Source organism: Megascapheus bottae, chromosome 1 (assembly GCF_031878675.1).
Source record: "Megascapheus bottae isolate mThoBot1 chromosome 1, mThoBot2.hap1, whole genome shotgun sequence".
Lineage (NCBI taxonomy): Eukaryota > Metazoa > Chordata > Mammalia > Rodentia > Geomyidae > Megascapheus > Megascapheus bottae.
Window position 1 is genome coordinate 36,251,445 of NC_143509.1, and position 20,471 is coordinate 36,271,915.

The 20,471-nt window shown below is 36.8% G+C and overlaps 1 protein-coding gene across 9 annotated transcripts in view; it reads right to left on the reverse strand.

The window, feature by feature from the left end:
* Positions 1-3,194: 3,194 nt before the first annotated feature.
* The window catches only part of Tbl1xr1 (TBL1X/Y related 1), a 146,983-nt gene continuing 129,706 nt past the window's right edge, over positions 3,195-20,471 (reverse strand). For all 9 annotated transcript variants that reach the window (XM_090342419.1, XM_090342409.1, XM_090342393.1 and 6 more), the window contains 6 exons: positions 18,964-19,085; positions 18,799-18,873; positions 15,763-15,890; positions 14,335-14,500; positions 10,722-10,823; positions 3,195-9,507 (listed from right to left, as the gene is read on the reverse strand). In XM_090342419.1, the coding sequence (XP_090198545.1) occupies positions 9,481-9,507; positions 10,722-10,823; positions 14,335-14,500; positions 15,763-15,890; positions 18,799-18,873; positions 18,964-19,085 (620 nt within the window). In that variant the 3' untranslated portion in view covers positions 3,195-9,480. The remainder of the gene's footprint in view (positions 9,508-10,721; positions 10,824-14,334; positions 14,501-15,762; positions 15,891-18,798; positions 18,874-18,963; positions 19,086-20,471) is intronic.

The following is a 20,471-nucleotide window of genomic DNA, read 5'->3' on the forward strand; positions in this document are numbered from 1 at the left end:
CAAAAATGCCTCAGACCCCAAAATATCCTTGTACATGAGTTTTCACATAAAAAGCCAGACACCAGAACATAGCAAATGCTCCTAAGTGCTATTAAATAATCTGTGACATATCCACACAGTAGGACAACATGTAATGCCAAAGTAATTCATTCCAGAAAAGGAATGATGGAAAACATGAAACAAAAACTAGAAAATCAGCCTAAACTCTCCCCAGGAGTTAACCACGGTGGACACCATTTTCAAAAACTTCTGGAAAGAAGGTTCTCAAAAAAAAAAAAAAAAAAAAAAAACCAAAAACCTTCTGGAAAGAATACATTCATCCATGTAAACACAGGCAAACACTGGTTAGTCAAGGATAGTGGCACAGGACAATGGAGTAAGAAACTTGGGAAAGATGACAGGTATATTTACTCAGCAGGATTTACGTACCTTAAAATCCACACATTCAAAATTATGTTTTGTAGCAGGGTGTGGTGGCGCACGCCTGTAATCCTAGCTACTCAGGAGGCTGAGATCTGAAGATCAAGGTTCAAAGCCAGCCCAGGCACAAAAGGACCTGAGACTATCTCCAATCAGCCTTTAGAAAATTCGAAGTGGGGCTTGGCTCAAAGGTAGGGTGGTAGCCTTGAGCTGAAGAGCTCAGGGACAGCGCCCAGGAAGCCCCAATACCCCCCACCCCAATTATGCTTTGTGTCCAACAAAACTATTCAGACGGTATATGAAAACTGGTTTGTAAATGCTTAAGTTGTCTATAAAATCACATCATGAAGATATTCATTCTGAAGAGAAAATGATGTGACTGGGACAACATGGAATGAAGAGTACACCAAGGAGTGTGCAATCTCACACTGTAATATAAAAATCTCAGGGTCTTGCAGGGTTGGTGGCTCATGCCTGTGACCCCAGTCTCAGGCAAGGCTGGCACTAAAACCAAAAATAAAACAACAAAAAAACCACCCTCAGGGTCTTAATGTCCCCCCTCCCTCCCACTCCAGGCCCACAGGGCAGGTCCAGGCGTGACGTTCCACACAGAACGTTTGGAGCACCGAAGAATTTTGCACAAAGCCAGATAAAATGGACACTGATTTATTTTTATGTACATGCCCATACACACTCCCCACTTTTTACTTTGAAACCTTGTAAATTAACATGCAGTATACTAGTATAAGGAATCAAAATGGGTGTGTCACAAAGACAAAGGTGTCCACGTACCAATGCCATTCTGACCTATGCTAATAGCCAAATTGAAGTGAAATAACTGCAAACACTGAAAGAGAAATGTGAAGGAATTTGGCAGGAATTTTGTTGCTGTGTGTTGATCCAGGGGCTTGAATTCAGGGCATTGAGGCTGTCCCTGAGCTTTCTCACTCAAGGTTGGTTGATATTCTACCATTTGAGCCACAGCTCAACTTCTGGCTTTTTTTGGTGCTTAAATGGAGACAAGAGTTTCATGAACCTTTCATGCCCAGGTTGGCTTGGGGCATGATCCTCAGACCAGCAAATGTGCAGCAAGGCCCAATATACACTCAAATTATTAGTCTCTTTTCCTTCCATTTAAAAAACAGAAAAAAGACAGGTGCTGGTGGCTCATGTCAGTAATTCTAGCTACTTAGGAAGCTGCGATATGAAGATCACAGTTCAAAGCCAGCTGGAGCAGCTTAGCTCCAATAAACTTCTCAGAAAAAGCTGGAAGTGGTACTGTGGCTCAAGTGGTAGAATGCTAGCTTTGAGCAAAAGTTCAGGAACAGTGAGCTCTCAGGCCCCGAGTTCAAGTTCCAGGACTAAGAGGGGGAGAGGGAAAGGGAGAAGGAGCAGGAGGGGGGGGGGAAGGAAAGAGAGAGGGAGAAGGGGAGGGGGGGAGATAAGGGAGAAGAAAAGGGAAGACAGGCTGGGGGAGGGGAGAAAATGGTGAAAGTGTGGCTAGACAGGATTGATTTAGAAGCGTTCATCGCTTGCATATGCCCAAGGTGGTAATTTACACTTGTAATTCCACTGAAGGCTGAAGTTAGGTGAGCTGAGAATTTGAGGTTTTACAGGGCTAGTGAGATGCCCTCTCTCAAAAAAAAAAGAGGGGAGAGAAGCCTAGTAATCCCAGGAAGTAACAATTAGATCTAGGTAAGTTGTGTTGTGCAACAGGAAAAGCTCCAACTTGCTTAACAAAGTAACAAGTCATTTCTTTAATGATGAAAGGCTGTAAAACTAGTCTTGTTAATTACTCCCAGCCTCTTTCATTGCTGAATCTACACAGAGAAAAGAAAATATTGACCAAGAAAATTCTCTCTTCATATATATGCCTTTCGTAACTTCCCTTTGGATTTCCATAGTACAACGGAGCAGGCATAGAAAGAACACTTACCTAGATGCCATCAGGGCAGACCCAGCATTGCATTTTAAAAAGGGATTGCTCACAGAGACTCCAGTTTAATCAATCTTTTTGTAAAAATTAACTTACCTCTAAGTAAGTATTTACTTCAATACCATGCTTATTTTCACACATCAGCTTATTTCAATGACATCAGCTGAAATAGTAAGACCAATACTACAAAGGTAGATGTTTATACCATATTCAACTTAATTTGAATTATTTGATGATGCACTCACTAGAGTACTCACACTAAATGTGCAGAAATTTCTTCGAGGAATTTCAGATATTCCTCATCCTCTACTGGGATATACTGTCCCCCATGAAACGAAGAGGAAATATCAGGTAATTCAACTGGCAAAGTAAAGCACATAAATGAAGCTACTAAAACAGATGCAGAAAATGTCCTGGCAGTGTAGGAGGTTCCTCAAAATTTCCTAAAGTGAGTGAGTCTGGAAGCTTACCTGTCCAGATGTCTGATCCCAGACTGAATCTAGACTTTGAATGACTAGGTTTTTAATATGAAGGTTCCATTTTCTGAGGTTATTCATGTAATGCTCATTTATCCACAGCATAACTTTTATTTTTCCCCCACAGCATCACTTCTTAAGAAACCCCATTCTTATACCAGTTTGTCAGAACACTTTTTAAATATCAGGGGAGTTGTTAAAAAAGTTGTAATTAATTAAGCCTTGGAATGAGTAAACAGATACTAAAACTGGGACTCCCCACTCCCCCGCCCAGTACAGATTTTACCCCATTAATCCTAGTTCTTAAGATGTGAACTATCTTCCCAATTGAGCATACAAACCCAACAACCAAGAAACATTAGTAATTGTCATTCTGTACTTTACTAAACACTTTGTGTTTAATATGTCTTAAAATTATAAAGAAATTACAAGGAACTCCTAAAAAATTTAATACAAAAATATTACAAGTTAGGACAATTAAGCATTGAGATATGACATTTAAGAAGCATGCAGTAGAAGTAGCATAGGGTTAACATTTCATTGTTGACAGAGAGCTTCGGTACAGCAGAGAAAAGCACCATAAAACCACTGTCCATAGTGGCTTTTCCTCCACTGTATTTTCCAAATAAATATATTGCAAAAACAGTAAACTTTAACTGGCTACATATTATAACAGGTAAGAAATCTAATCCATGATAAAGTGTAAGAACTATGAAATTAAAAATAATCCCTTCAATGACTGCTCATATGGATTCTAATCCTTGGTCCTTCAGCACTTTTCAGAAATATAAAGCGCAGAGTGTTAACAACAATCCATGCCATGCAATAAAAGTTAACCCCTTGACAGTGAAAGGCTATTGAGTTCTTAGCAACGGCAGCGGCTCATTTCTAATGAACACAAGGAGGCCGTGCCTGCACTTGTCTTTTTCTTTAGGGAAAATGGCAAGGAAAAGACAGGAGACCTGGAGAAGACAAGTTCTTGAAAATCCAAAAACAGCAACAACAAAAAAAAATGTGCTCAAGGGTTCTCTTTAAGAAAAAAAAAAATCTAAAGTAACTATCAAGAAGTTGTGATCAATTAAACCTGAAAGGAGTGGTTAGTAGCTTTGCTCCTAGATGATTTGTTGGTTCTAACAGAAGCAACTAGCTAAGGAAGAAAATGATTAAATTATAACTGGCCTATGTGAAGGGAAAAAATGTTACTAAGAAGTTGAACCTCCTGTCCCCCAAATCTTCAACAACATATACTCATTGTTTTGTGCTCAACTGCATGCTAAGTGAACAAATGCATTTGTGGTCTCCTTAGTTTAAGTATGTGAGATAATGTCCTTTAAATACATCATCAGTTTCTCTGTAACTCCAGTGAAAGGGATAGTAACCTCTACCCCTTAGCTGGTTAGAAGCTCTATTATTCTTTAATAAAAATAGAAAATAATCCCTTCATTTTAAAAAATCTTATCTCCTGCAAGAAGTAATAAAATAGCAAAAATTTTCATTCTATCTATGGGCTTAAAGTATATGTGTTGGAAAGCGATGTTTATGATAAGAGTGGGTCCGGGTTCTGATGATAGTTACTGTTGTAATCGCTAACACCAGTGAGGGAGAGAACAGATATTTCTGTTATAAAGACTAACTCAGAGCAAAAGGTTTATTCTACAGTAAAACATTGGAAGAATAAAAGCAAGTAAAATGTAAACAATAAGTTGTAAACAAGAAATACCATCCCTCTCTTAACTTGACTAAAGAGTCTATACAAACTACAAGTTATCAAAGGTTTTATATATGTACACAGCCAACATAATATCAAAATATATTTTATTCTGGACCTCTTTCAGATCTGATTCAAATTACAGTTGTCAAAGCAATACAATGCAAAGGGAAACTGCAACAACAACAACAACAACAAAAAAATGTGCCTAGAAAGGATAAAAGAGTCATTGGGGACAAATCATTGTGATGTGGAACCAAATACATTGTAAGTGTAATTAACATGGTCCAGGACAGCATAGAACATCTTCATCAGTCTTCCTTACATAATAATCATGAAAACTGAACAGTAAGTTCTTTAACATGTACAAAAAACTGTCGTGGGCTGGTTTACACTTTTACAACAGTTTTAAAGTTAACCGGATAACTAAAGAAATGATGCAGACATTTTAATCCAGTGCTACAGGTAGGCTCACAGAATTAGACCCAAAGGATTTGGAAAAAAAAAATCAAAATGAAAACATTATAGCTACAATGTCAAAGTTAGGAAAGAAGAAAATTACTTCTGTATTCAAAGATTACAGAGCTACAAAATGCAGTCTGTGTGTTTTTGTCTGTAATGAGATGGATAAGTACATCAGACTAGATACAACATGCAGAACATTTTCTTGAACTTATCCAGAAATTCCAAAGAAAACATCATGAAGCAGCTCACTAGAAAAGAAAAATATGCCCTAGTTTATTCACCCTGCTTCAACACTGTCAACGTAAAGGCAGAAATAAGGGATGCTACCAATGCCTCAGAACTACTGATAGAAGACACCAAATTTCTAAATCAGTGTATTAAAAAGTGAATACTTCCTCTTTTTCTCTCTCTTCTACACTTAACTAGAATCATGTTAAAAATTGATATTAAATGTGACACTCAGAGCTACTACTGGAAGGAGTTAATTCATAAGCTCCCTACCCTCCGGCCACCCCTGCTGTTTCAGAGAAGGGAAGGGAGGGGAACCAAAAAACAAACAAATAACAGCAACAAAAACAATAACCAGGGTCTCTGTAGGTTTGCTGCTATTCCCCAAAATGTTGGCATTTGCTGCCATGCCACAATGTTGGTCCAGTGAAACAAGATTTCTGCAAAACTGTCAATAGTAATTCACCATATGCAAGTACCGTCCTTAGTATGTGAGCATGAACACAGGTTCCGTAGAAACATACAATGTGCTTAAGAAAATGAAAATGGGTCTTAAAAGAGTAAATAGCACTGCATGAGATTGGTTTTTCTAAGCATCTAGTAAAACTTGTCATTTTTGCTCTCTCAAAGTATGGTCATGTATGGTTCCTTTAAATAGCAAAAATGCACAGTCCTCTTCAGGCCTCTACTCATGAATAGTTTACATTACTCTTAACAAAATCATTCTACATAAACAGATAGCTCCTTAAAAATAGTACTCTCTCATTAAATCTAATTTGACAGAAAGAAGTTTAAGGAAAAAAGGAGTGCTTTATAAGTTAAGTGAAAAAGTACAAATCTTTGGCCTTTCTCTTGACATTTTTATGTCAAAAAGCAAAAAACCTTCATGTAATTCAATCTAGTGATTACTTTTTGCACCATAATTTGTTTTTTACACCACAAAAGGAGGCACTTTCAGTATCTGTAAAAGGTGTTTAATCCTAAAACATACTTTACCTAGAGATTAATTCCTTAAAACAGAATTTGATACACGCTAAGACCTATTAGGAAATTACCAGTTACCACTTCTAAAACTCATTTTAAAATCAGTGATATTACCTGATCAATTACAGGAAAGGGGGATTAGAACAAATATAAGTACTTAAGAGACTTCCTACATGGAGAAAAAATATTCCTTTATGACATTTAAGAGTGGCAGCTGCTCTTTATTTTATTTAAATCAGTTAAGAATTCATTCAAGTTTTCCTTCCTATTTTTCCTTATGATTAAATTTCATAATGGTAGCATAAAAAATAATGATCTATAGTGAATACTATAGAAAAACGACTGCATTCAGCTGATCTTCAGGAATAAATTGTTCTCATGAGAAAACGGGAGAAAAGTGAGTAAGAACCTCAGCTACAGAACTTTTACAGGCTGTGAAACTTGGTCTCTTGCAATCATGTCACTGCTCAGTTAGAGACAACCTTCCTCGTGTCTATTGGAGCAGCATGGTGGCACACAGCAGGCAATGGTGATGTTGAGAACAGCAGCAAAACCCAACACATGGATGCTCATGAAGAACCAGCCTATGAGATGGACACCTTGCAGAGAAGGTTATACTTGAAAGACCCAAGACTTCAGGATAATAAAGCTCTGAATTTATACTCTTTTATATGTTCTATCGTGGCTATTATGCTTTAAGTAAAATAGAAGAATTAAAAAAAAAAAACAGAAAAGATGACAATATCATAAAAATGTAGCTGTCCTCTTTGACAGCTATATTGCAGAATTTCTTGACTATCTTTTAAATCAGCTGGGAGAAAAGTCATTAACTGTATGCAAATGAATAAATTGTCCATATCAAAATACAAAAGTACTATCAATAATCACCTCTGACTTTCAGATTTAAATTCAGTGCAATTGACAAATGCATCGCTAAAGGAAAATGCAGCTTAAACATACTCAAAACATTTGTGTCTATTCCTGGGAGCACATTTAAAAATTATTGCACAGATTTTTTTATTTTTATTTATTTTTTTTAAACAACAACAGAGGTCAAACAGAGATGTGGACCTCTAGCAATAAAAGCAGGATATCAAGTGCCAGATACTCAGCATATTAGGTTTCCTACGTAAGTCACAGGGCAGTATGTTCTAAAATCTCTATTGTGATCCAAAACCCTAAAAACAACTGGCACAAAACCATCATGAATGACTGCCTCTCTGGATGTAAATTTTAAAAAAATATTACAGTATCATAGTCCCCACTAACCACAACTGGGGTACATATAACAATGTATAGTGAAATTAAGTGTATTTATTCTTTTTACCAATAGCAAATGCTACCCTACCTTAGAAAAACTAAGACTTGCTTCAATCAATGCTATTTTGTAAAAATAGCAAAACAACAAAGGCTGAAAATCAAAAGTTGAATTACTTGGGTTAAATCAATTTCTAGTTCAAGTAAGAACATAGGTTAAACTTTTAGTAATAAAGCTCTCAAAATAATTAGGAACAGAAATAGTGTTATAAATTTGCTAAGTTTAATTATAAGCAATTCCTTAATTAAAAATTTTAAGACCAAAATTTGACAACTATTTTCTTCAAAATTGATAGTCCTGGGTTCTTATGCAGATCATGACAAACCCTATTAATCACACGCATAAGCATGGCCTCATGCTAACATTTATCTTTATTACTTTACTTGTAGCTGCATGAGCACAAGAGGAAATTTGATTTGATACCTATATCTTTTAAGAAAATACTTGATATAAACAGACTAAAGGACAGGAAATAGTAGTGATTTATGGGAAAAAATAGCAGCGTAAATCTATCTATATTTGAGAAAATGTAGTCACAAGTACCACAAATGCAGAATCAGAGCAGCAGGGAGGTTAGTGCAATTACTTTTTTTTCTTTTTTAAATTCTGAATCACTGCTATTTAAAAACACCTTGAAGCAAGTCTTTTGTCTTAAAGATTGTTTTTAAACTAAGGTAGCAAACATTTTGCCATGTAATGGCAGTGTTATATGCCGTTATCTTGCTTTGTATAAAGGAAAATAACATGAGAGATCTTTAATACTGGAGTTTGGTTACATTACATATTTAAGCTTCTGTACAGAATGATGGACACTTTGAGAGAAGCTAATCCTCATCCAGAAACATTTTAATCTCTTAAAAATCAAAGCAAAACAAATAACAACAAAAAAAGCCCAAAACTACTTTGCTCCTTTTCACAATAGTGCACACTTTAACCATAATTTACTTATGGTTACAAAACATCAGAAGATTTTTTTTTGTATCTTCAATATGGTACTTAAGAAAAACAAAACATTTGTGCCCTTCTAGTATATGTCCCCCAAAATAACCTATTATATTTAAGCCACATCACTAAAAAAAAAAAAAAAAAAAAAAAAAAAAGAGAGAGAGAGAGAGAGAGAGAGAGAAAAGAGAGAGGAGCGAGACAGAGAGAGACAAAGAGGACAAAGAAAGAAACAGAAGCAGAAACAGAAACAGAGCATAATACCCTTCTTTACGGATGTCTCTTCTAGGCTGATATGACCGAAGTCCCATGCTTTCATTAACTCCCAATGCCTCCTTCCATAATATGCACCAATTGAATATATGCTCTGGGAGCCAAACATGTACCAAACATCTACCTCTTCAAAAGAATGCTTTAAAGTATTTTTAAGAAAATTTTTGTTGTTTAAAAGGTGAAAAAAAAAAGTAACAAGAAACTGATTCACTCCCTTACTTCATGCATCCATAATCAAACCAAAAACAAAATGTAAAAGCAAGAACAAACTACTGCTGCAAGTTTTGTTACGTTCATTTTCTTTGTACATACAAACTGCTCACTACTGAAGGGAAAAAAGAATAGAATCCATGGTGTCTGCTGATTGATTCAAAGGGGAGAAACAAGGCTGTCATTAGTATCCAAACTCTGGTACATATATGGTCTGCTTTTATAGCGTATATTTCTTTCTCTCTTCTGTTTTTCATATCCCAAACTTCTAAATGCTATTTTAGGGGCACAGCAGATTAGATTCCAGCACTTGGTGAACAGAATTCACAAGCTGTGACAAAACTCTGTCATCTTCAGGGTGCAATTTTGTTTATATACATTGTATGTATATACTTCTCTTAGATTTGGCTGCAGTGGACTGGCCATGGTTCAAGTGGGACTGTAGCAGTACATGGGTCAGGGACAGTCATTTTGGCTATGTACACATTCATAGTCGGTCCATGGCTTCCAACTAGTAGCGCTATTTCCGAAGGTCTAATACACAAACCTGCAAGAAATTAAATAATCAACCAGTGTACTTAACATCTTTATTGTGCGTTCCAAATTTAACTTTTTGTTTTCTTTTTGTCAGTTACGGGGCTTGAACTCTGGGCCTGGGTACTGTCCCTGAGCTCTTCAGCTCAAGGCTACCACACTATCCCTTGAGCCACAGTGCCACTTGCGGATCTCCAGTGGTTAATTAGAGTTAAGAGTCTCACGGACTTTAGCGTCCAGGCTGGCTTTGAACCATAATCCTCAGATCTCAGCCTCTTGAGTAGCTAGGATTATAGGTGTGAGCCACCATACCCAGCCAAATTTAACTTTTCTGTAGTACAATTTGGAATTTTTTTGTTCCAAGTTTCCAAAACCAAAGAAGCACAGTCATGGAAATGGGCACTTAACCAACAGAAATAAAATCACCTGAGTAGACTGAGGAAGTATCACCAAGAGCTAGTACTACAGGAATAAAAATACAGTTACAATTTTAGGAATTACATTAATTAAAAAGAAAGGGACAAGGGCCAGGAGTTGGCCTAGTGGTAGAGTGCTTGTCTAGCATGCATGAAGACCAGTGTTTGATTCCTCAGTACCACATACATAGAAAAAGGCTGGAAGTGGTGCTGAGGCTCAAGTGATAGAGCTCTAGCCTTGAGAAAGTCCAAGGACAGTGCTCAAAGAGCTAATGAATAAAAGTAAAAAAAAAAAAAAAAAAAAAAAAAGGGCTATTTGGAAGTCGCGCTGTAGTTTAGGTGGTAGAGCACTAACTAGCCTTGAGCTGAAGAGCTCAGGGACAGCACCCAGATCCAGAGTTCAAGCCCCATAAACCTTCCCTCCCCCAAAAAAGCTAATGACTGCATCCTTTCCAGCTTCCCTTTGCTTATAGAGCAAACTCATTCTTGACTCTCAGTATCCCACATTACTCACTGAAGAAACCATCTGTCTTTAACCTCCCTTCCCTAAGCTTAAAAACTCAACTTATTCCTAGAGTGATTCATATATATATTTACAACTTGATTATAGAGACACTCTGCTGTAAACCAAAATTTGGTTTACATTATATGACTAATGAAGAACATGAAAGAGCCTACAAGTGAAAAGAAATAAATAATGCATCTTTAAACTTCTTTTTGTAAAAAACACTTTTGTAGTCATCAAAATAACTACAGTAAATCTCACTGTCATGTGCATACTGATCCCCTTCTGCAAACATTTTGTACTTACTGAACCATCTGATGCACTGGCTCCAACTTTGTCTCCTGCTGCATTCCAGCAAACTTCAAAAATTCCACCTGTTCCCCTATAGCTGTGAACTAGAGCACCTGTCTAAAAATTGAAAGACATAATCTTAAAAATAATTATTAAAAAACAGTGAATAAAATACAATGATGCTTTATTTAACAAGTAGAAATATAATTTAGCTGTAAGTTCTGAAAATACTAGAAATCATGTATTCCTTTTTTAATAAAAAAAAAAACTAATCTCGAAAGACCACTTCAACACATATTCAGTTTTTCTTTTATTTCTTTTTTCTTTCTTTTTTTGGTTGGTTGTAGGACTCGAATTCTGGGCCCGGGAGCTGTCCCTGAGCTCTTCAGCTCAAGGCTACCACACTACCCATTGAGCCACAGTGCCACTTCCAGTGTTCTGGTGGTTAATTGGAGATAAGAGTATCACAAACTTTCATGCCTGTGCTGGCTTTGACCTGTGATCCTCAGATCTCAGCCTCCTGAGTAGTTAGGATTACAGGCATGAGCCACCAGGCACGGCTCACATATTTAGTTTTTCTAGTGTAGGTGAACAGTCTTGATTATTTCTAGCATCTATGACAGAGCTACAAACAAATATTCAATACATGATACAAAATAACTTTTTGATTTTATTTATTTCTTGTAATGGTCCTGGAGCTTGAACTCAGGATTTGGGTACTGTCTTTGAGCCTTTTGTGCTCAAAGTTAGTAGTGTATCATTTGAGTCACAGCTTCATTTCTGGCTTCTTGGTGGTTAATCAGAGTTGTAAGAATCTCATGGACGGGCCAGACAGAGTAGCCTAGTGGTAGAATACTTGCCTAAGCATGCACAAAGCCCTGGGTAATTCCTCAGTACCACATACACAGAAACAGCAAGAAGTGGTGCTGTGGCTCAAGTGATAGCCCATGGATAGTGCCTAGGCAAGATCTAGCAACAGGACTGGCATAAAAAACGTTCCATGATTTCCCTCACTTGTAATAATTAGTATATATCAAGGATTCTCCTCGCAGAAGACCACAATAGCTCAAAAGCTATGTACCAATGGAAATATAGGATGAGGCCAAGCAAAATGAACTCCAGGATATGCAAAGAAGAGGTTTATCTTTGTGATTGTTCTTCTTAAGATACTATGTAAAGTTATTTATTTTCTCTTCCTCCCCTCTTATGGTTTATCTCATGTTGTTACTGTATCTGACTCTGATACCTGGTCTATTATATATCTGCCTATTTGTTTACTTGATATAGGGAAAGGAAGGGGAAAAACAAGATGAGGGGGTAGGAAAGAAACATGGGAAGGAGAATCAATATTCACAAAGCAATGTACCCACTTCCTAATGAATGTAACTGTAACTCTTCTATACATCACCCCAACAATAAAATACAGCAATTTAAAACAAAATCTCATGGGACTTTCCTGCCTGAACTGGCTTTATGCCCATGCTAAGTATAAGCCAGGAAAATATGTGGGTCAGGGCAGTCAAGAAAAGCTGAAATAACATAAAATTATTCTTGGAGGATGTTCTAAGCTTAAGAAAACACAGCAAAAAAAAAAATTAACAATTATCTGAATCTTAAGTGTAGCTTATTTATTCCTTTAGCAATGAAAACAAAAATGATTCATCTGGCCTCCTTTTTCTACTTCCTGGCTGACACCTCTGAAAACTATGAGCTAAAATAAATACCTGAGATAACTGAGAAAAAAGATTTTAGTCACAACAATGAAAGTTAACTATAGAAACTGATAGTAGACAAATGATACTAGACAAATGGGGCTATCATTATGACTAAACCTGACCATGTGGCTCAGATGTCTTTGCAAATGGTTTGTGGGAGAAATCTGTTAAGTGTCTGGACATACAGACTGGAGAAGGTGTATAATATGGATGGTAAGAAAAGCTCAATAAGTAATTTGAGTACATGCTCAGAAGACCAAAATGTGACAGGAAATGTGCCCTATGAGCTTTGAAGATGGAAATGGGAACTCTTATTAGGAAGAAGACCAGAAGCCATTCACGCTACATTGTGGCAAAGGTTAGCAAGCAAAAACTCCAAACTGGATGTGTGGCTCATGGAAAATTCACTAAATGAAATGTTGAAACCCAAATTTAAAGACGCAAAACAAGATTGGCATTGGTGGTTCATGTTTGTAATGTAATCCTGGCTACTCAAGAGACTAAACTTGAGGACTGCAGTATGTAGCCAGCCTGGACAGGAAAATCCACAAGACTCCCTCTTATCACCAATTATATATATTCTTCCCCTATATATATTCTGCCGCTACCCCCCCCCAAGAAAAGATAGAAGTAAAGTTCAATCTCGAGTGATAAAGTTCAAGAAAAGAAAGCTCAAGAACAGTACAATGCCCTGAGTTCAAGCTCCAAGACAGGCATGAGCAAAATAAATAAATAATAAAAAAATAAAATTAAAACAAAATTTTTCAGCTATAACTTGAAGGATAATGAAAGCCTAGCAGAATATTCCATTAACACTTAAAAAGCTCCACAACCTAATTGCATTAAAATTTATGTCCTAAGATTATTCCAAGTAGCAATAGGAGCAGAAAACATTTTTTTGAAGATTCTGCTCGACTGAATGCTGTTAGCTCACTCTCTAGATACAGGAGGCCGACACCTGAGGGTCATGATTCAAGGCCAGCCCAGGCAGACTCTTACTTCCAATTAATCAGCAAAATGCTGATGTGAAGTGAGGCTCAAAGTAGAAGAGCCACAGAAAGACTGCAAGGCCCCAGAATTAGTGTATGAGTATGTTCATATGTGTACAAGACATTCCAGAGTATTTTAAAATTATATGAATGATCTTATGGGTAAAAAATGTGAAACACTGCTAAGAGAATAAAAGACAGATTAAAAACTCAGTGACAACTTCCCCTCAAATCATGCATAATTTCGAAGCAGTCAAAAATAATTTCCAAAGTGTACACCTTTTTAAATATCTAAGACGAGAAACAAAGAAATCTGAGTAATAAGGTAAAGTGCTGTGACAATGAAGAATGTAACAATTAAGTGTCCAAATACAAGGTAAAAAATTTCATATGTCCTTCACAAAGTACAGAAAAAAATCAACTTCAAAGGAGTTAAAACAACAATGAATACAACTTAAATATTACAAAAAAAAATCTCTATACCATCAGTGGTATCTACAAAAAGAATTATTGTTTGGAGTTGATTTCAAACCACAGTCCTCTCCTGAGTAGCATTACCAGTCCCAAGTTCTTCAATACATTTTAATCACTTATACGCAATGCCTTCAAGGATAATTCTTTTAGCTAATAAAATCCCATCTTACCTAAATAAAGAGCTTAAAACTTTCACTTTTGTGCTTATAACACTGTTAAATAAAATAACGAGTAATAAATAACGAATAATAAAACAAGCAAAGTAAACCCATTCTAAATTCCGGTCTGCATATGAAAATGTAACTTTTTTCAGTTTTGATCTTTACTTACAAATTCTCTAGAAGCATACTCCTATGTTTTTAAAACTAAAAATTAAACTAAACCAGAAAACAACAAAACTTACATAGGCAAATGCTTGTAGTATTTGATATTTAAACAAAGCAGACATACCTGTGTGTTCCAGATGTGTACACATTTGTCAAAAGAACCACTTGCCAGATACCTGCCATCGGGACTAAAAGCGACACTGTACACAGGCTCTTGGTGTTTTGTCAAAGTATGGATGCAAATCCCTCTGTCTACATCCCATAACCTAACAGTAGAATCGAAGGATGCACTGAAAAACAAGGGGGGAAATGAACTGAAGTAATAAAATAATTGTGGAGACTTGCCCCACTCCCCAAATTTTGCTGGTCCTAACAGCTAGCTCCAAATCCTTCATGAGAAGCAAGATAATGAAAAGTTAAACAAGAGAAAAAAGTGGACTTAATGGGATCCCTAGATCTCAGAGCTGGAAAATAAAAATGTGCTAATTCACTGTTATTTTTTAAATTAGTAAATCTCTTTTCAATGATCCATAGCTTTGAACACCAATTTAATTTCATTTTAACGAGCTAATATAATTTTCATTATATTAGGTCTTCCTCTTTTTTCTTTCTTCTATTTTGGAAAGAGGAGGCTGGCCTAGGATAGCTTCACACTTGGACACTCCTGTCTCAGCCTACTAAATGTTCTTGGGATTACTGACAGGTGTCCATATGCCTTACCTATTTAATTAATATTTTATATAAGCAATCTATCTGATTACTTTTTTAAAGTTGGCTGTGGGGGCTAGAACTCGAGACATGGGGTTGCCTCTGAAATCTTCTGCTCAAGGCTAGGCTAGCACTGTAATATGCAGAGCCATTTCTAGTTTTCGGGTGGTTAATTGGGATTAAGAGTCAGAATTTCCTGCCCTCGCTGGTCTTCCAGATCTCAGCCTCTTGAATAGCAAGGATTATAGGCATGAGCCACCAGCCCCAGCTTGATCATTACATATAAAAATTTTTAAGACCTGCGAGGCGCTGGTGGCTCAAGTAATCCTAGCTACTCAGGAGGCTGAGATATGAGGATCCTGATTCAAAGCCTTCAAAACCAGCCCAGGCACAAAAGTCACTGAGATTCTCATCTCCAATTAAACACCAGAAAACCGGACGTGGCACTGTGGCTCAAGTGGTAGAATGCTAGTCTTGAGCTGAAGAGCTCAAGGACAGTGCCAAGGTCTAGACTTCAAGCCCCCACAACCAAAACAAACAAACAAACAAACAAAAAAAACCCATAGTCCTTAACAAGTGCTGGCGGGTCATACCTATAATCTTAACTACTCAGGAGCCTGAGACCTAAAGATTGAGGTTCAAAGGCAGGCCTGAGAAAGGTCAAGACTCAAAAACCAGAGCCAAGGCCTTGAGTTCAAGCTCCAGCTTGAAATGTCAATTAAAACAATTTTTTGAAAAAAGATACATTCTCATTTCAGGAATCTTCCCTCATTTTCTGCCATGCTTATTATTCTTTTTTAATAACAGAAGAGTCATAAAGGAAAGAAGAGAGTAGAAATATCACCTTGCTAACATAAGGTTGGCATTTGGATTATTTGTCCCTGGTCCTGTTGGACTCCATTTAATAGTATAAATTTCTTTATTATGTGCTTGCAAATCATGGACACAATTATCTTGTTTCATGCTCCATATCTAAACAAAAAAAAGAAAATTATTTATTATTTCCATACAGTGGGAACAATTAAAATACTGTCTTTCAAGTCAGAATAAGTAATAAATCCGGAAAAACTGTATTAGTCAAGAGACTGTTTACAAAGACGCTTACGTATAGAAGACTATATTTAACATTTATGTCTGTAAAAAGTGACAGCTTTAAGTTCCTCAAAAATATTCACCATTGTGAGGTTTGAAGGCTAAATTAACTGTAACTGTTCAGATCACTTTTGATGGTTTCAGAAAGTAGGGGTACCTCACTGGTGGAGCACTGGCCTAGCATATGTGGACCCCCAGCTTTACCCCTAAAATCAGACACTGACACAAATTCTTACGAGTAACAACCTCAAAATGTCTAATGTACAGTTTTAATGTTGCCCCTTATATTAAAAACCTACATTACAAACAGGGAAATTCTTAATTTAAAAGTGAAAATAAGACACAAAGAATATAAATGAGGATTCAGATACAACCAACTATAAAAACAGATGCTATAATTAAAGGTAAAAATTTCATTGTATAATGTTTGTGAAATTATGCACCGTCTACCTGGTGAATATAATGTAACCCTTCTATTAATCACAATAAAAATATTTTTTAAAAATTTCATTGTAGGCCGGGAGTTTGGCCTAGTGGTTCAAGTGCTTGCCTAGCATGCACGAAGACCCAGGTTCGATTCCTAGGTAACACATACATAGAAAAAAGCCAGAAGTGGTGCTGAGGCTCAAGTGGTAGAGCTCTAGCCTTGAGAAAGTCCAAGGACAGTGCTCAGGCCCTGAGCTCAAGCCCAGGACTGGCAAAAAAAAAAAAAAATCATTGTATAGCTTTAAATCATGATTATTAAACAAAACTTAACAAAATTAGAATCTAACAAAAATTACAATCTATGTCAAGAGTATCTGTATCATTCAATACAGATGTAAGGTAGCGATTTGTATTATTTTGCCAAATAAACACAAACATTTTAACTGCACAATAAATTAACAACAGAGCTGGAATTCACACATCTGTAATATAATAAAAGGAAATAAAGCAGTATCACAGTGTCTTTGTAGCAAAGATATAATCTTGTTTAAGTAAATTCAAAAGACAAGTTTCCAGAACTTACAACAGCATGGTACAACTGGCCACTTTCATCCCTTAAAATATTCTTGTCTACATAAGCTCTTAAAATGCGCAAATTCTTAAGTGTTTCTTGGGATTCATTTTATTCCCTGTTCTCAGAAAGTAGTTAGCTCCATTACAAATTAAAATCAAGTGTAGCCTTTAATTATTCTTAGGATTGCAAAAGAAAGGCTCCAATTGTCCAGAGCCTAGAATTTTAGTTCCAGCTTCTCCAGCTTCCAACTCTTATCATGACAGAGCTCTCTGCACACTGGTTTTCTTTCACTTTCTCACGTGCCATGTGCTGCTTTATTTCACAGAGTAAGTGCATGTGCATGCAAGGATATCAATTACATAAACAGTAAAGAAAGAAGTTTGTACTAACAATGCTTAAAAGGGAGCCCAAACTTGAGTAGAGAGATCTAAATTATCTAAATGAAAATACAAAGGGACAAAAAAAATTGAGAATATAAGGCTTCCAAGTTCCATTCAGTCTGTATATAGTAGTAAAGAAAGTAACTTTCCTCCACTATTATCATTTCTAAGAAGCTCTAATAGTCAAAGTACTAGACTGCAAAGCCATGGATAAAAATGCTTTAGATGTTGTGGGGCACTGGTGGTCCACACACAGCTAATCAGCCAGCCTGGACAACATAGTCCATGTAAGACTCATCTCCAATTAACCATAACCATGAAAAATCCAGAAGTGGAGCTCTAGTTCAGGTCACAGAGCTCTAGCCTTGATGTAAAATGCTCAGGGATAGCAGCCAGGCCTTTAGTTCAAACCTCAGGACTGGCACAGAAAGAATATGGTATACTTGTTGATGGAACAAGTACAAGGTTTCATGCACTTAGGTTAGTTAGTACTGTTATTCTTTTACTTCAAAATCTTCTTTGCAGGAATATATGGTAGGCTTACATAAAAGTACATGCAAGTTATGCTTATAGTCACACAAAAATGAAACCCACTTTCAGCTGAGGATGCTGGCTTGTTCACTAGGTTCACTTGCTTTATGATATTCTCAGCTAACAGTTTTAAGTAAAGGTCTTCCACATTCACACCATAGCAAAACTAAATACCACGTCAAATCTTAAGGACTTTCAAAATAGTGAAGTCAATTTAAAACTTTAATTATATTTCTTATTATCTGTAATGGTTAATTTTCTATGTCAACTTGACTTGAGTCATGACATAATACTGTCTGTGTGAGTTTCTGGATGAGAAAAAAAATGAGAAACAAAGTAAATTTATAGAGGTGAGCACCTCCATAAAACGCAAAGGCAAAGTAAGTCTCCTTCCTGTTCTCCACTGTCAGTGCTGAGCTGAAATACTAGTCTGCCCTTGGATTAGGTCTCACACCACTGGGACTGGCATCTCTGATTTCCAAACTTTGGGACTCAAGACTAGACTCGGATTTCCCAAGCAGGCAACACACCATGGGACTTCTCTGCCTCTATAATCATGAACATCAATTCTTGTAGGTCTCCTAATGATCCTATCCCTCCTATCTTCTGTCTTCTTTAGCTTCTCCATCTCTCTGAAGAACTGTGGCTAACAGAGGCTCGTAACTCACAGCCATTCTTTAAACAGAAATGACTACATTCAAGTGCTTTTATATATTTCAGAAAACAAAGATTAAAGAACTATAATAGCCACTCAAAAGCTAGACAGTAAGTCTTTTCCTCAGACCTAAACATTCTCAACGTGAGAGCACCATTTAAAACTGCCAGCGCAGCCACAGTGTGGGACAGCCTTGCCCATGTTTCCCACTAGCTGAATTACCTTCAAAGTCATGTCATCAGAACAGGAGGCCAGAAGATTGCCAGTTGGGTCCCATTTGATAGCATTTACTTCATTCTGAAAATAAGAGCAAATAGTTATACTTCAAAACTATTCTACAACATTACTTATTTATTATTTGCTTAAAGGAGAAAAAAGGTCTCTTACCGTATGTCCCTGGAATGTTTTAATAGGTCTGTCTTGTCCTAATTTGCAGACATGAATGCACATATCTGTACTACAGGAAGCAAAGGTGTTGTTGCTCTGCCAGTCAACATCCAATGCTGGTGCTGAAGAGGAACAAATGTTTAGGTTGGATTTACTCCATGTGGATGAAGTCTAACATCTTGAATTTTGAATCATGTTTGGTTTGTTAGATTCAGTATAGTAAATGACACAGTAGTAGTATTTTACTTACACATTTTTTTTTGGGGGGGGGGGGGAGGCTTGAACTCAGGCCCTGGGCACTGCTCTTGGACACTTTTTTGCTTAGACTAGTGCTCTGCCACTTGAACCACAGCACCATTTCCCACTATTCCTGTGTAAGTGGTACTAAGGAATTGAACCCTGGGCTTCATGCATACTGGGCAAGTACTCTACCACTAGGCCCTGCTCCCAGCACCTACTTACACTTTTTATGACATTAAGAAAAGCCCTTGGGGCTGGGAATGTGGTTTAGTGGTAGAGTGCCTGCCAAGCACACATGAAGCCTGGGGTTTAATTCCTTGGTACCATGTACAGAAAATGCCAGAAGTGATGCTGTGTGGCTCAGATGTGGAGCAAAAGTGCTTAAGTACAGTGCCCAGGACCTAAGTTCAAGCCCCATGACTGCCCCCCCCCAAAAAAAAGGTTAGTAGTTAAATATTTACCTTTGCTGCAAAGTAAGAAGTATGAAGGCCTTCCATAATTAGCAACACTCACTAGGGTGTTGTAGCACTAAGGTGCAATCAACTGAGTTTAAGCAATAGGAGCATACAAAGAACACTGAATTAAAAAACTGGCCAATGAGTTAAAAGTAGACTTTAAATTTCAGTCAGTGATGGCAAGAGACTTTGATGTGAAAACATGGAAGTTTAAACTTCAATGTCCATGAAATCTTGCTGAAACCTAGGCTAGGCTCAATAGGCTATATATTCCAAAAGCTGCTTTGGATTATAAGGCAGAGCTGATTGTCTCAAACACAGTTCATATGGCCTATAAAACCTAAAGTGGCTTCTTTCTGAACCTTTCCAGTAAAGTCTTGCTCTCATTCTGAAGATAGAGACACAAACAAAAATAAGATGGTAAAAATTAAGCTCTCCATCCCCCCACCAAAAGAACCAACAAAATCCAAAAACTAACCAAAAATATCATGAAATCAAGCTTGGGATACAATACTCATCTTTGTAAGCCCAAAAGATTTAATAAAGGAGACCAAAGAAAGAAAATTAAAGTCATTATCTCATTGTATTTGTACATGTGTGTGTACAGTAACTCAACATTAAAAAAAAATCACATAAATGGAAAGACTTAGAAAAAAATCATACTAAGTGAAGTAAGCCAGACTCAAAGGAACATAGTCTCAATGGTTTCCCTCATTTGTCATAATCAGTAGAAACCTTGGGCTCTCCTAGCAGGGATATATAATAGAACAAAACCTAGATACATAAGACACATAAAACATAATACATAAAATG